Source organism: Macrosteles quadrilineatus, unplaced genomic scaffold (genome assembly GCF_028750875.1).
Source record: "Macrosteles quadrilineatus isolate MER2022 unplaced genomic scaffold, UCM_ALF_1.0 Scaffold_7__1_contigs__length_78375512, whole genome shotgun sequence".
Classification (NCBI taxonomy): Eukaryota; Metazoa; Arthropoda; class Insecta; order Hemiptera; family Cicadellidae; genus Macrosteles; species Macrosteles quadrilineatus.
The window spans coordinates 31,918,495-31,934,511 of record NW_026542600.1 but is presented as its reverse complement, the minus strand read 5'-3'; the positions used below and the strand labels follow the sequence as shown (position 1 = coordinate 31,934,511).

Genomic DNA, 16,017 nt, shown 5'->3' with positions numbered 1-16,017 from the left:
CTGCAAAAGATTAATTACATTTTACAGGCACTCAATGGTACAAAAACAAAACTTAATTGCTAACCATCTAAATTCCTTTGTTTGACAAACATAAGTCAAAATAAAGAAAATGAATACAAACAAATCCAATATCTGATAGGTAATAGATCCTTCAAGTTTTATCCTGTTGCGTACACTAGACTCAAGGTGCAATTACCACATAAACATTACTTCTGGTCCTGAATAAGGGTTTTTATAGTGTGCAAAGTTGTATACAATTTCCTTATAATTATGTTAAGTGGTTATAGGATAATCAATGCAATAGCGCATGTTGCATGATGTTTGAATCATATTAATAGCCTATCAATCATATCTTCCAGTTTGGCCAGAAAACACCTTGAGTATTATTAATTTTTTTTTGGAGGGGGGGGGACTAAAGTGAGGTAACAACTCAAGCTGCTGCTCCTCGATCCTTTTTTACTCTGGTTAACCTATACAAGTTTGTCAACAAAGTTTATAATTAATTGTCATACCTTTCATACCGTCTTACAAAATTTATTAGAGGAAAGGAAACCCAATAGATTGTCAGCAAGTAACTAGACGATCTCTTATTTGCCTTAACACGGAAATCGACTCATCTTGACATGATGAGAGCTTTGTGCTATATTAATTACTGTTCAGCTCTTTTATTATGAAAGTACTTAGGGGCAGTTGATGAGATCAGGTTTAGTTATCAGCAGTCAGTTGTGTAATACGAATATAGCTAAATGTGTAATACGAAGATAAAAAATCAAATTGGAACACACACAACTAACCATAACCAAAGATGTCAGCTCGGAATCGTGGGAATATCATGTTACGAGTTAGTATTTACAATTTCCTGTGACATTTCAGATTTCACAACGGTAAAAACCTTTTGTTTATATTGTTTTATATATTGAATTACACCAGCCAACAACTGCCATTGGTCCTACAGTCAAGCAAACCAATTAAGCGTCAGCTGTTCATCCCTGCCGTGCTGCAGCTAAACCATTAAATTGTATCTCATCAAAAAGACTTTTAAGATTAGCAAAACAATTTGAAATACCCTGTATTTAAACTCAAGTTTGGCTAAACCAGATCTCATCAATCACCCATTGGATACTAAAATGTACAATATTACATGAAATAACGCCACAATATACTAGTAAGTAAATGACAGTATGAAATTGCACAATTTTTCAACTAAAAAAATAAAATAACTTACTTTTACTTAAAATTAACTTAATTCTACTTTAAATTAACTTAAAATGTACTTAATGCTATTAGTACTTGTTTTACTAACAAAACCTTAACACTTTAATCCAAGGCATTTAACTTTAATTTTAAATGTGCCTTCTATTAACCCATCTTCAGCACATCTCGGATAACTAATAATTAATTAACTTTATATTCAAGTTGTACCAATCTAACATAAAAGCTTTCATAAAAGTAAAACTAAAGCTTTTACTTCTACAGAAAGACAACATATTAAATGTTGAAAACAAGACCTGCAAAGGATCTAGTTTAGTAAAATCTAAGTTCAACTACAATAGTTGTAAAACAGATACCCCTGTTACAGCAATACTGTATCATTAGTAAAATTTAAGGATTTTGAAAAATAAGGATTCTTATTAACATAAATTTTGCTACTATAAAATATACATTGAGCATATTGGCAAGGCTTCATTAAGACTTAACAACATTTTCTGTATATTTTTTAACATTATACCTTAATGTGAGATATATAGAAATTCTTCAAGTCATACTACCCTAAAACATGGCACTAAACTGAGGTGAAAATTTACAATTCAATCAAAATGATCTAACAAGATTGTTTTCAAACTATCATCTAATACCACACTTAAAATTTTGCATAGTTTTTTCACTCATTCAAAATTTTCCAAAAAGTCTTGCTTTAGAAGAAAGTTAACAACATGTCAATTAGATTTACATAGTTATAAATTTATGTATAAAATATTTTGATGGTTGTGCTTGTCACATTTTATAAAAAAAATAAAAATTGGATCCAAGAAAAAGTTGTGTTACTTTAATTCCTTATTTTTCTTTACCCTTGTTTTTCTCTTCTTGTCCTCATTTTCTTAAATTTTGTTGTTTGTCATTATAGTCCATCTTGTCCATTGTGTTGTTCTTTCTCTTTGTCTTTTATCTTTAATATTCGTTCTTTAACTATGTCTGCAATGGAAACATCTCCTAGTTCATCTGCAAGGCAAAGTTTACACTTAATAACAATATCAAGAAAATACTGGTCGGCCAATAGAAGTATCATATTTTTTTCTTAAAAAAAATACCTAATTAAAACAAGCTCATTATTGAAACTTGAAAGTAATTGATTCCTGATATCTTTGTGGTTGAATAGTTCTCTTTAAGCTGATCAGATATTCTTTTGTTAACATTTTTGCTCCCAACAAAACAATCAATTCCTTTTATTTATTTTCCATATTCGTATTTAAGATAAACAAAAATAGTTAATTTGCAAACTGATGATCTGTTTTTTTTTTGTAAAATAATTGATTATGATAAACAATTAAGGGAGATTCTGCATAACAACAGAAAAATGTGCTGGAGAGAAAATGGATAAGAGCAACCCGGATAGTTATTATATACACAGATATTTAATGTTTTTAATGGTACCGTAGGAGTTTTTATATACAAATGTCATATAGGCTATATTAAATAAAGTTAACCACACTTAAAACCAAGTCTTTTTTCTCGGTGAACTTGCACTTTAAAGAGCACTAAATGCAATGGGTTCTAAATTTAAATTTGTGACGTTTTTTGCTCAAGAGTGATCTTGAAGCAAATGGTAACGTCTTAAATAGGTTGCCTGGATGTAAACTCGAGCTGGGTTTTTGTTCCAGATCTCAAAAATCAAAGTTTTTATAATAGGAAGTATTAAATTCTAAATTCTCCTTTTTCCAATGCTATTTTCTGTTTAAATAATTGCGTTTGGGTGTAAAAACTCAGACACATTCGGAATTCCCAATCACCATTGAGGATATGAAACAGATAAGAATGCAACTTTTGGTTAACTGATTAAAGGGTTAGCGTGGGAGTAGAAGTTATAAATGTGGTTAGAAAGAGATAAGAGATAGTCCTGACTCTTGTAAAACTAATAACTGTGGATGTCTGCCTTACGCGAACATAGATAAAGAACAGTATCAGAAGTTGTAGGTAGAGAATTAGTAAGTTTTATTTTGTTAAATGAGTGCTATAAGTCCGTATGACACAAACATAACAGCAGGATGGTTAGATAGTTAATTGGTAGTTAGCTAGGATAGGTGTTTATCAAGGAGATAGTCTTAGCTATAGTAAAATAATTATGATAGTAAAGATAGGAATATCCACGGATAAGAGTGTCAGTTATGTTGTAGATATGGTCTTACAATAAGACTGGAATAATGTTATATGATTTTAATTGTATCTCAAGATTTTCAGATAATAAATTACTATAATATTTTTAAATATTAAATTGATATTTAGCGGCTCTGTAAGCTATTTACTGTTATTGACAGTTAAGATTTCAGCTTGCTTTGATTTTTCGAAGTGTCAATGCAATATCAATGTCACAATTTGTATTACTGGTGTTTTGTAGTCGGTGACAGTACAATATAGTAATTTATTGTAGAGTACAAAAGTATATGTGTCAGTCTAACAATCAAAATCACAGAATCTTCTATGGGTAAATCTATTAGGAAATACAAACAAAATAAATCTACTGCACTAGCACATTGCATTTCAGCAGATGTTTTTGACAATAAAAATATGAGTGCAGGAGTTGCGGTGGCTTTTAAAAAACATTTTGGAAAACCCACTCCTAATGACTTCCTCAACAGACACCTTACCTGTCAGACAGTTAAAGACGGCCCAACTGTATATGGCTTGGTCACCAAAGCTAAGTTTCACAACAAACCTCAAGTGGAAGATTATAACCTAGCTTTTAAGGAGCTGACTCAAGATTTTAAGGGGAGATGCCCACTTTTTAGATTTAATGCATTTTATATGGGTAAACATCGTGTTGTTTAGGTACCATTTAAGAATGAACCCTTTTAGCTATGCATATCAAATTTTAACTATTTATTTGTATTGACATTTAAGACAAACTGTACTAATTTAAATATGTTCTAACAAAATAATCATATTTTATCAAAATTTTCAAAATATATAATTTTTTTCACTATTTTACAAATATTAATTAATTTTATTGTTAATGTTTTTTTAAACATAGAAGCAAACTTTTAGTACACTTTGTGGGCCATGATGTCCTAAGTAACAGAAAAAAATTTGAAGTCAGTGGTACTTATAGTAGTCTGGAAAATGGTACCTAAACATTAAAAAAACACAGTTTCGGAAAAACTCATTTAAAGTCAAGCCTAGGGCCTACCCTATGCCACATTATTCCTCATCACAAACAGCACTATTATTATATACACATATGTTATGAAGAAAGAAAAACAAACAGAAAAAGATTTTTGTTGACTATTTAACCTAGCAACAACATTTATTCAGTGCAACCATTCAACAAAATTAAATTTCTAACATAAATTTAATTGACGCTAATTCAGCCCATTGTGACTAAAACCGAGTGTGTAGTACTATTTACATTATTTTTTATGATTGTTAGACTGTAGTAAATATATTAAAATTATATATTTTCTGAATCAGGAAAAGATGACGAATTTTTCAATGCAATAAACAAAAAATTAATTTTTTGACCGAAAAACTGGGCATCTCCCCTTAAGAAGCGTCAACTAAAAAAACTTATATGTTCTCCAATGGGATGCTCAAGAGACAGAATACCAGTTGATGCTTTTGCAAAAAATATAGTTCAGTTTCATAAAACGACAGGAGCGCCTATTGAAATAACTGTATTTGAGGAACAATCTAGAAACCACCTGAGAAATGGACTAAACTACTGTGATTTTTTGAATAGTCTATATACATCTATCGGAAATCACTACAAAACCCTCATATCTGCAACTCCTACCATCCCAGACACTGATGGCAATGGACAGCTGGAAGATGACAGGCCAAACACCACTTCTACATCACAACCTGTCATAGTACTTTCACCATCTATAGTCACCCCTTCGGCAGTTCAACCCATCAGCGCTCATTCAACAGCAACTGTAACTCAGGCAACCCTACACTCAACCCTGCAAAACGACCCTCCTGTGGTTCCAGACCAGCTACAGTATAGTGAGGTGGTGAAGTTAAGTGAAAAGCAGAGCAATGGTGATCCTAAAAATGTTCAGTGCCTTACTTTAAGAAATAGTCCTGTTGAAAAAATTCCAAACAATGTACATCCTAGCATAAACTTAGATTTAAGCAAACAAATTAGCACTCCTATTCATAGTAAATTTGAATCTAACAATTCTTTTTTAATGTTCAAAGAGACAACAACACAAAAAACATAGCACATAATCACATAAGTATGTTGTCAAAAAATCTAAGTAATTGTATAATGCACTACAACATTCAAGGAATTAAGCAAAAATTTGAAGAGATAAATATTTTATTAGAAAGCACAAAAAATGTTAAAATAATTTGCTTTAATGAACATAATATAAAAGAATCAAATAAACTGTTGTTAAATAGAATACACAATTTCAGTTTGAGGGATGGATTTTTCAGGAATTACTCTAGAGGTGGATCTTGTATACTAGTCCATGATTCCCTTTCTACCATATCACGACAAGATCTAAGTAAAACTTTCAATGAGGAGTTTATCTTTGAAGGGTCTTTTGCAGAGATTGAAGGTCTTAATTTGTTAATTGTATCAGTCTATAGAATACCAGGAAATTGCATTAGTAATTTGTTTCTTAAAAAATTTCAAAGCTTCCTAACTGTTTTAAAAATTGAGGCAAAAAAGAAACAAATTGTTATAGCAGCTGATTTTAATATTAACCTTTTAGAAAAGAATAGTAATTTAGTAGAAGAATTTAAAAATATAATTAGTAGTCATGGTTTCTTGATAAACATCAAAGAGCCAACAAGAATAACAAAAACAACAAAAACCTGCATTGATAACTTTCTAACTTCTATAAATTATGGTAAAGCTCCTTTTGAGAATCTTGATTTATCTATGTCTGACCACAATGCTCTATTCCTTCAGTTACCTATTAGTAGTAAATTTAAATTAAAATCAACAAACTCTGTAGAATCCTATCGAAGACGTTTTCCTGAAGGATCCATCGCCCCATTTATTAATAGCTTGAGATGTAATTTGATGTCTTTATCTTTAGATGGTTCAGTGGATAACAATTACAAAAATTTTTTGGCTAAGATTAAATTAAGTATGGATGAAATCTTTCCAGTTAAACCTTTTAAAGCAAAAAATAAAAGTAAATCAAAAACGTGGGTTACTTTAGGGATAACAGTGTCATCAATAAACAAAAGAAAATTACATTATGAAGCAAAATTTAGTAATGATCCTAATTTTCTAAGCTATGTAAAAAATTACAAAAAGATATTTCAAAAGATTGTTAAAAAAGCTAAGAAATCTGCAAATGATAGGTATATAATGCAAGCAAAAAATAAGTCCAAAGCCATGTGGAATGTTGTAAAGGAAGAATTAGGTGTAGGTGTTAAAAGTGAAATTGTTAAGCCTCACATTAAACTTAAGGTCAACAATGAAATTATTGATGATGCTGTAGTCGTGGCGGAACTGTTTAATTATCAGTACTCCAACATTGTCAATATACTTAAGCTGCCAAACATGCCACAGTGCTAATATCAATCTGTATGCTAACAATCCTACAGTTCAGGTGACAAAATTAGGTAATCTTCGTCAAACAAATGAAATTGAAGTAAAAAAAACTATTCTAAGTTTAAAGAACAGTAATGCCTGTGGCTGGGACGGTATACCCATTAAATTATTGAAATGGTCAGCAAATGAAATATCAAACATCTTGGCTACACTAATTAATCAATCTTTTGCAGAAGGTGTTTTTCCCCAACTACTAAAACTCTCAGAAATAGTACCCATTCACAAAAAAGGTTGTTTAAATGAAGTACAGAACTACAGACCGATCTCATTAATGTTTCAAAGGTTTATGAAAAAATTCTTCACACTAGATTATCTAGCTTTTTGGAAAATAACTACAAGTTTTGCAAGGAACAATTTGGTTTCCGTAAAAATCTAAATACCCAATCAGCTTTAAATAACTTTGTAAATTGCGCTTTGAAGGCCTTGGATGAGTCACAGTGCACAGCTGGTGTGTTCTGCGACTTATCCAAGGCTTTTGATTGTGTTAATCATAAAATTCTTATCAAAAAACTTACAGCAATTGGTTTTCATGGACAAATAATTGAACTTTTGAAGTCTTACTTAAGCGATAGAAAACAAAGAACAGTAATTAGAACCGCCTCTGGGAACAAATACTCTTCTTGGGCAAATAATAACTATGGAGTTCCGCAAGGTTCAATCCTAGGTCCTCTCTTATTCCTCACATATATTAATGATTTACCTTTTCATTTTTCAAGTCAAATCTGTAACTTTACCCTTTATGCAGATGATACAACAGCTCTCATCAGACGAAGTACTGTTAAAATTTTACATGATGATGTCAAAGAAACAATTGGAGAAATAGCAAATTGGTTTTTAAAAAATGGCTTACTTTTGAATGAAGATAAAACTAATGTTTTAATTTTCAAATTGAGAAATTCAACCACTGGAACAGAAACTACTGCCTCGCCCACAAATGTAGTAATGTTTTTAGGGATATATTTGGATAGTAAACTACAATGGACAGAACATATTAATTTTCTAAACAAAAAACTTAGTCCAACAAGATATGCTTTAAGTGTTTTAATTCAGGTTACCTCCTTGGAAGTATGTAAAAATGTTTATTATGCTTATGTGTACTCTATTTTAAGCTATGGTATTACATTATGGGGGACAGCCACAGATGTCCACAAAGTTTTTAAAAAACAAAAGTCAATAATCAGAACTCTTGCAAATTGCCCCAAAAAAACATCATGTAGACAATTGTTTCGAAATTTTAAAATTTTAACTCTAACTTCAATATACGTTTTTGAAATTTTAAAAATGGTTCATGGAAATCCTGGTATGTTTCAAAATTATCTTAGTAATCACTCATATAATACCCGAAGACAAGACATTTTTCAATACCCCACTCATAATTTAAAAAAATATGAAACAAGTCCTCTCTATATGGGGTTAAAAATTTACAATAAAATTCCAAACTCCTTAAAGCAATTAAACTTAGCAAAATTTACAGGCAAAATCAAAACAGTTTTAGTAGAAAAAGCATATTACACTCTTGAGGAATTTTTCAACGACTCCTGGTAACAGACACCCAATCTCTCATCAACCTCTCCTAACATAAACAGTTCCACCATGCTGTAGCTTTGTAGGGGTAACTTACTGGCTAAATCCTAGGTTTTTTATATACCTATTTAGATTTACTTATTTATTAGAAACCTTGACAATGTACCTGTCTGTGTATTACATTTGTAATAACTCTAACAGATGTTATGTGCAATAAAGAATTGTCATTTGTCATTTGTCACAACTACATGTAGTAGGCAAAAGAAGGTGCAGTTGAATTAAGCCAGGGACGTAACTAGGCTATTCAGTACCCGGGGCAAACACCTATTTTGGCACCCCCCCCCCCCCATCAATTGGACTGAAACCAATTCCTTACAAATCTTCTTAAAAAATGTATGGTCTGTCCATCGGTACAATACATTAATACTACAGTATTTAGGTCTTAAAATGCTTAACCTCAAGTTCAAAGTACTAAGGCCTAGATAATATATGTGGTAAATAATTGAATACAGTACGGTACGTATTTTCAAAGACAAATAGTTTATTTGAAAACGAAATCATTCACAAAAATAATATTGCTAGTAACGCGCAAATCGTGTCCTGAACAACTGATTACGAGTAGAATGAAGTATTTTTATTTATTTATTAATTACATGCACGGCAAACGCCATTTTACAAGTGTTTTTTTTTACATTGATTGTCAACTCACATGAACTGTTGTCAACTACACTAAGTGCACAACATACGCAGTTAGTCAAGGTCAGACATGTTGTATATCGATGGGTCAGACCAGCGAGCGTCGATGTGTTAGTGTTGTGTTTGTAGTATGTGTGTGTGTGGTGACTGGTGTGAGGGATGGTGTGCGGAGGGGTAGGTGGTTGCCGGGAGGGGGTTGGAAGTGTTCTGACGCCGCGCCGGTGCCGTCCTAGTGACTCATCGACGACAGACAGACAACGCAGTATGCTCATCCTCATACTCGCTCTGTACAAGTTCATACGGACCGTTAACATGATTCATAAACAGTATAATTACAGTCAGATAGCATTCATCATTTAACTTTGTACTTCTTAGACTTATATAAAAATATAATGATTTTCTTTTGCAACACAAGACGGATTAAAAATATTTTCAACAATTTTTGTTTGAAAAAATCCGTGCCTGTGTTGGCGCCCCTAACAACTGGCGCCTGGGGCTCATGCCCCACGTGCCCCCCCCCCCCCCCTAGTTACGTCCCTGCAAGCAAGCAACAAATAACTACAAAAAATTTGTAAAAAAAAAAATATGTTTGCTTAGTCCAAGTCTACTCATACAAGCAACTAATCAAATCAAATCAAATCAATTTACTTGATTTGTAGTTACTATTTACCAATTAGTAACTACAAACAGTATACAGCAAGGATTAAGGAATAATAATCGTATATTTTATCAATCACATTGTTGGCCAAGTCCTGGGTCGTGTACCTTGTTATCTAAACGATATCTCACTCTGAAATGTCACTGGGTTTACTATTGTTTTCTTGTAAGCTCGTATTTTAAACTAAGGCTTTCAACTTTTAACAATTATCTCCTCCTAAATACAGCGAATTATCAATACTTTATTTTAGAAACTATTATTATAGTGGTTTATACTTTTTTTTTATAAATCAAACAAATCATACATTATTCTTGTAATGCTGTGTTCACACAGGCCTAGATTTAGTTTACTATCAAGGGTGTAATTAGATTGAATTATTATTGGAGTATTAAAATAAATATAAATAATACACGGTTTAATGTAGTTATTTATCGGGCAAACAAAGTCTACACTATTCCAAAAGTACTGTATTCACACGGACCTGGATATAGCTTATTATAACGTTTACAATTTTTTCTGAATTAGTTGTCTAGCTTTATTCAGATATTTACTACTGATTTTTAATTTTATAGGATCAATCAAAGCCATAACTATTCCTACAGTACCGTGTTTACATGGACCTGGATTGAGTTTATGATAAAGGCTCTCAGTTAGCAAGAATAATTAATTATTAAAGGGCACCGTGTTTTCACGGACCTGCAGAGGATTATAAATAACTGTTTATTTATATTTATTTTAACACTCCACCTATCCTTTAGGATTCTTTCCACGAATATTTTTGGTTTAAGCTACTATCACCAAATATGTGTGATTAAAATAGACTTAATTAACCTTCCTTCAGGTGATTTCACAAACCTATATTGGATAGTTTAATAACTATTATTTTATTGACAATTTACAATGATTATCTACTGATTCAAAGGTTACCGTGTTTGCACTGACCTGTATGATTTAAGTTTGCTTCTATTCTATGAGCACAATACTTAATTAATCATCCGTAATTACACTAACCTCTCCAGAATCATGTAGTAAATATTATTTATCCTAAAAATCGATACTCCAGGAATTATTTAGTCAGCACGGGTCTTTTCTGATTTTAGACAATTTCAACTATCTAAAATTAGTCTGTGCTATGAACCTCTATTTTTAAACGCTTAATTGGTTGATATTCCTCTGATAATTAATATTCTATGGCTTAACTGGATTGTTTTAACTTTAGCTAAACAAGTTAATTATTCATCCGTGCTTGCACCAACCTATAGAGATTAGTTTAGTTGTTTCTTTAAACGTTGAATGAATTGGCTGTTAATGTTTAGTAATTCCCTACGGTACCGTGTTCTCACGGACTTGTATGATTTAGTTTAATTGACTAGTTGATCTTTTAAAATACTTATTTAATCAACCATGTTTGCACGGACCTGTATGATTCAAGTTTAGCTGTTTTGTTTTAGACGTTAACTGAATTATCTGTTACAGTTTAACGATTCCCTAATGTACCGTGTTTTCACGGACCTGAAAACCAGTCTTTAGAGTAAAAAACTTTAATTTTCTGTTAATATTGATTTAAATATTTAAACTGGATTTGAATAATGAAATAAGTTAAAATGTTAAATAATCAAGATAGTATACAGTATTTATTTAAGATTTCACCTATAACTCTCGACTGATAAATTTTTACAAGTCCTAGACTATTATGTAATTACCCAGAGTGAGAGAGAAGAATTTGAGTGAGCATGATGAGTGCCCGAAAACTGCTCGAGGAGACAGGTCCCCGTGGTTTTGTTGGCCAAATGTTCTTTAGTGCGCATGCACGCCTTTTCCGACTCCTTGGTGGATTGGACAGAGCAGCACTGAGTGAAATATCACGTAACTCGCGTAGCCGTCCTGACTGCTATTGAATTTGACCCTTGACCTCTGACTTGAGGACTGAATACAGATAATCCATGTGTACTGTTTGACTCTCTAAATAAAACTTATAAATCTGGCTAGTATGTCTTTTTTGAAAAAAAATATATCCTCAGTTTATGATTCAAATCCCACTGAAATCATGTTTATCAATAATAAGAAATATTCACCTATATTTTACTACCGTTAAAAATTAAATAATTGACTAAGACTTTCTGGACGGAGAGGTTTGAAAATCAGAATGCGTTTTACTGAAAATACTATATTTATCTTTAATAATAATCTTAGATAAAAGACAATTAAAATACACTTACCATCATAATAAATCAATTTAATAACATTCCTAGTCTCTGGGTTCTCTTTAATGAGCTTTTTCAAGGTGAAATAAAATGAAGATATAACTTCTTTTTTGTTTTCTGAAAAAGAATTAAAATGTTATTAATCCATGTAGTTTTTACAGGTTACAGGTGGTATTTAACCACTAAAAACAATTGTCTAGGTAGCAAAGTGGTCATAGTGCTTACAAACAAATATAAAAGTCGTTGGTTTAATTCTAAGCAAGATCGTTACCAGACCCAGATGCTATTGATCATTGGGCTAACAACTAATGATGCTTTCTAACAAAAGGCCAATGTTAAGCAGTAAGAAGATCAATGTTTGGACTGCCCCCTTACAAAAAATATCAAAGCAATTAATAACACTAAACACTTTATTAAAGTAATATATTTAGGTGAGTCAGTGGATCGGTAGCGTCACAGACTTCGGACACAAGGCAGCAATGTTGTGAGTTCGGATCCTGGTCAATGCCGCAAACATTTCATCAGTACAGTTCACCTTCGTACTGTACAGGCTCACCCCTTGCTTTGCTGGATATGTTCCACGCACAGGCAGTTAGTATGCGTGGACGGGCAAATGCAAGGATAAAAGGAGGCTTAAAGCCAACCTCTTTTATTTAAAAGAATAATCTTAATTTTCAAATGTTTGAGAAAGACAGAGAGAGCTGTTTCAGTCAGTGGATATTTCAGCTGTCTGCTTTAATCTTCAATTAACCTGTCCACAAATGCCTCATATCAAAGCAAGGGGTGAGCCTTTATCGTACAAGAATGAGCTAAACTGTAAATATGAGTATTAGGCGCCAGGTCACGAACCCATGATATCGCTGCCTTGGATATGTAGTTAGGGCGGCAAGAGCCGTCATATTTTGCCCGGGCCCCATATTTTGGACTTAAAAAATACAAACTGATTAATTTATACTTTACATTATTAAAAGATTTATAAATCACTGTTAACCTTAATTTAAACATTATTGTAAATAGAACATTCAAATATGGCTAGATTATAAGCTTGTATTTACAAAATAATAATTTTTTTAGCCAGTCACATTACATTTTTTTTTTAATTTGATCACAACAGTTTTTTCCACCGAGTCTCTGCAGAAAAGCCTTTGGAAAGGGTTAAAGAATGTTGTGTCCAGTAGCGTGGCGACAGTGGAGTGAGTGGAGCAGTCGCTCCAGGGCGGCAAGCACCAAGGGGCGGGGACAGAGCCAGGCTAGGTTTTTTTTTACACTATGTTCATGTTGTCAAGCGTGGTAGGGGCGGAAGGACAGTAGTACGCCCGGACTCAGTATGATTGAGTCCAAACTCCCATATAAACTGCATGGAAATATTTTACCAATCACAGCGCTGCATCAGGCTCTATGCAACAGATATAGGGCATTTGGGACTCCGTCCAAACAGAAGTTTTAACTATTGCCACAATGAGCGCTCAGTGGTGGCGATAGTGGGCCCGCGGTGCGGGGGGGGGGGGGCCGCGAGCTATGGGGGCCCGTGAGCCCTGACTGGGATTTTTCGGTAAATTTTACCGGGACACGGGCCCGCAATTGTGTGACAGGCTCAGCCACACGGGCCCCCTATCATAACAATATTTATATGAAATGACCATACGTTTTTTTATGCCGAAAATTTGTTAAACCCAGTAAGAGCACTAGGACAAGTAGTTTACAACAGCTTAACTGACACTATTATTTGGCCGATCTATATAAACTCTCTACCAACCTAAGTAAAAGAATTGTCATCAGTCATGCAGGTTGCATCAACAGTCCTCATGGACTGCGTGAAGGCGCTGTTTATAATAGGGCCGTATTTCGAACCAATGTGTCCCCGGCCTAGGAGGATAAATCATTAATATAATCCTCCTAGACCCCGGTGGGGCACACCAGAGAGGGCCCTCAATGCTGATTTAACTTAATGAACTTGACAATTTTTTACGATCAAATCGGCAAATTAACCTAGGTGCCTGATGCACTAGCTAATAAATAATTCCATTCTTTCATTGATGCTAAAGAAGGATTTTCATTTCACTTCATTTCTTACTATTAGGAGGCTACACTTTAGATTTGTTTACGCCACATTTTAGATTTGTTTACTTCGAGTCAGGTAAAAAATTTTACTTACTTATAGGCTTCGGGCCAAATCAGAGCGGTTCAAAATCGGTTTGCTTTGGAAACTGTTGATTTTTATATAATGTTGATTTTCGAGCCGAGCACTCGAGCAGAGCCTGTATATAAGCTTGAAAGATCAAGCACAAAGTCAGAAAATCAAGCTCAAGCCGATTTCAATACAGTAGTTTAATACTCAGTACAATAATGCCCAATTAAAATTAAAGCTTTTATGTCCGCGAGGATCACGCTCACGAAATTGAAAGATTAGGCCAACGTTTTTGCCGCGATCGCGGATATCAACGAGAATATTTCCCCGCGGGTGACGATGACGATGTCTTCGTGGCTGCAGGAAACGTTCAATATTTTGCCGGATTGCGGGAGACGTTATTGACGTTTTTCTGCGAGCGAGATATATTTAGGATTTTGCCGCGATTGCGGAAAAAATTATTTCCCCGTCACCACGGGTCACGGGGCGGGAGATATTAGGGATTGGGCCGTGAACGCGGGAGACGATAATGTTGTTATCTGATGATGTCATAGGTCATTTTGCCGCGATCATGGAAGACGATGATGACACCTCGGGAGACGCCGTACCAAGTTAAAGTGCAAGTTTAGGCAGTAATACATGTGATATAATATTTTATATATAATATTTTTTAAGATTATTTGGAGGGGGCCCGCGAGCTCTTATCGCCGCCACTGTGAGCGCTGAGTGCTTCGATCCGTCAACACAATTATTATTGATCACTGATCAGTGATCAGTCAAATAAGTGATACCTGAATACTGTAGTGATTTGCTATGGTTATCGTGGCGCGCGCGCCGGTATTCAATTTGTTAATTTATTAATATACCACTGTTCCTTTAGAATTGAAGTGTTGTTTAGTGCTAATAATGAACTATGAATTCAGTTAAAAACATACCTACCAAGTATGCAGGTGGTGAGGTGGTAAGTTTTGAACAGAGAATTGAGTTAAAGCTGCTAGACCCACCAAAACCTGAATTAGTTTTACACAATGTCAAAAATCCTGTAAAAGTACGAAAGGATTTATGTTTGTACTGTTCAATTATGCCATAGATAATGCCCAACGGATATTATCTTCTGATTAAATGCTTAAACGTCACCGACATCTACCCGCCATTTGTAAAATCTCGTACTTTGCTCAGTTCCTGCTATTTAAGTGCACTTGGTAAAGCTATCCTGTTTTGAGGAGATTTCCAAGTAAGAATAAGTTCCGTCCAATGAACTTAATTTAAATTTATGTTTTTATTTTTGAACACCCTTATCAAATAGGTTTAATACAGTAAACCCAATTTAAATACCAACTGATGTTTTACAAATTATTATGCTTATTAGATTGAATGAAAACGCTAGTTTGCAGTTATTATTTTTCATAATACTACTGGGACACCCCACCTACCCGGAGGGGTATTCCATACCGCCCGGTCCTCGAGGGCGGCTTGGGCGATCCCAGATTAAATACGCTATTCCGTAATTACAGCGGGAAAGACGTCAAAAACTCTCGCCAGCGGATAGCTCAAGTCAGCGTGCTGGGAAGTTTCCAGGGTTCATATAACATAATTGATTTTATAATCTAGCACAGGTACAGATTTGTATAAGCACAAATGTATAGTTTGAATCAGGTGTAAACTCAGTACCAATAACAAACAGCGCTACGGTACCATCATCATCGTTCGCACCTGGGGATATCTAATAAAATTAAATTTAGAAACAATAAAAAATCTTACAGCGAATAAAATTTTGAAACAAATTAATGTTGTAGTTTCCTCAACCTCAAAACTTATAATTCCTAACTTAATGCTGGCGTGCTCACCCGACCTCGTGTTTGCAAGACCTGCCGAGACGGGTTCAACTCTGTCCGCCGCAGTTTAACACCTACTGAATCTTGGCAATTTATTTAGCAAACCTTGTCACCCTCGTATCTATATGGTAAACACAATCCAACCCTATATCTATAGCCGTATAAACCCCTTCTGCTGTAACGAT

General features: G+C 33.8%; 1 protein-coding gene across 2 annotated transcripts in view; it reads right to left on the bottom strand.

Moving 5' to 3' along the window:
* Positions 1 to 1,919: 1,919 nt before the first annotated feature.
* The window catches only part of LOC128998705 (stimulator of interferon genes protein-like), a 50,376-nt gene continuing 36,278 nt past the window's right edge, over positions 1,920 to 16,017 (bottom strand). For both annotated transcript variants that reach the window (XM_054424955.1, XM_054424956.1), the window contains 2 exons: positions 11,885 to 11,986; positions 1,920 to 2,220 (listed from right to left, as the gene is read on the bottom strand). In XM_054424955.1, the coding sequence (XP_054280930.1) occupies positions 2,120 to 2,220; positions 11,885 to 11,986 (203 nt within the window). In that variant the 3' untranslated portion in view covers positions 1,920 to 2,119. The remainder of the gene's footprint in view (positions 2,221 to 11,884; positions 11,987 to 16,017) is intronic.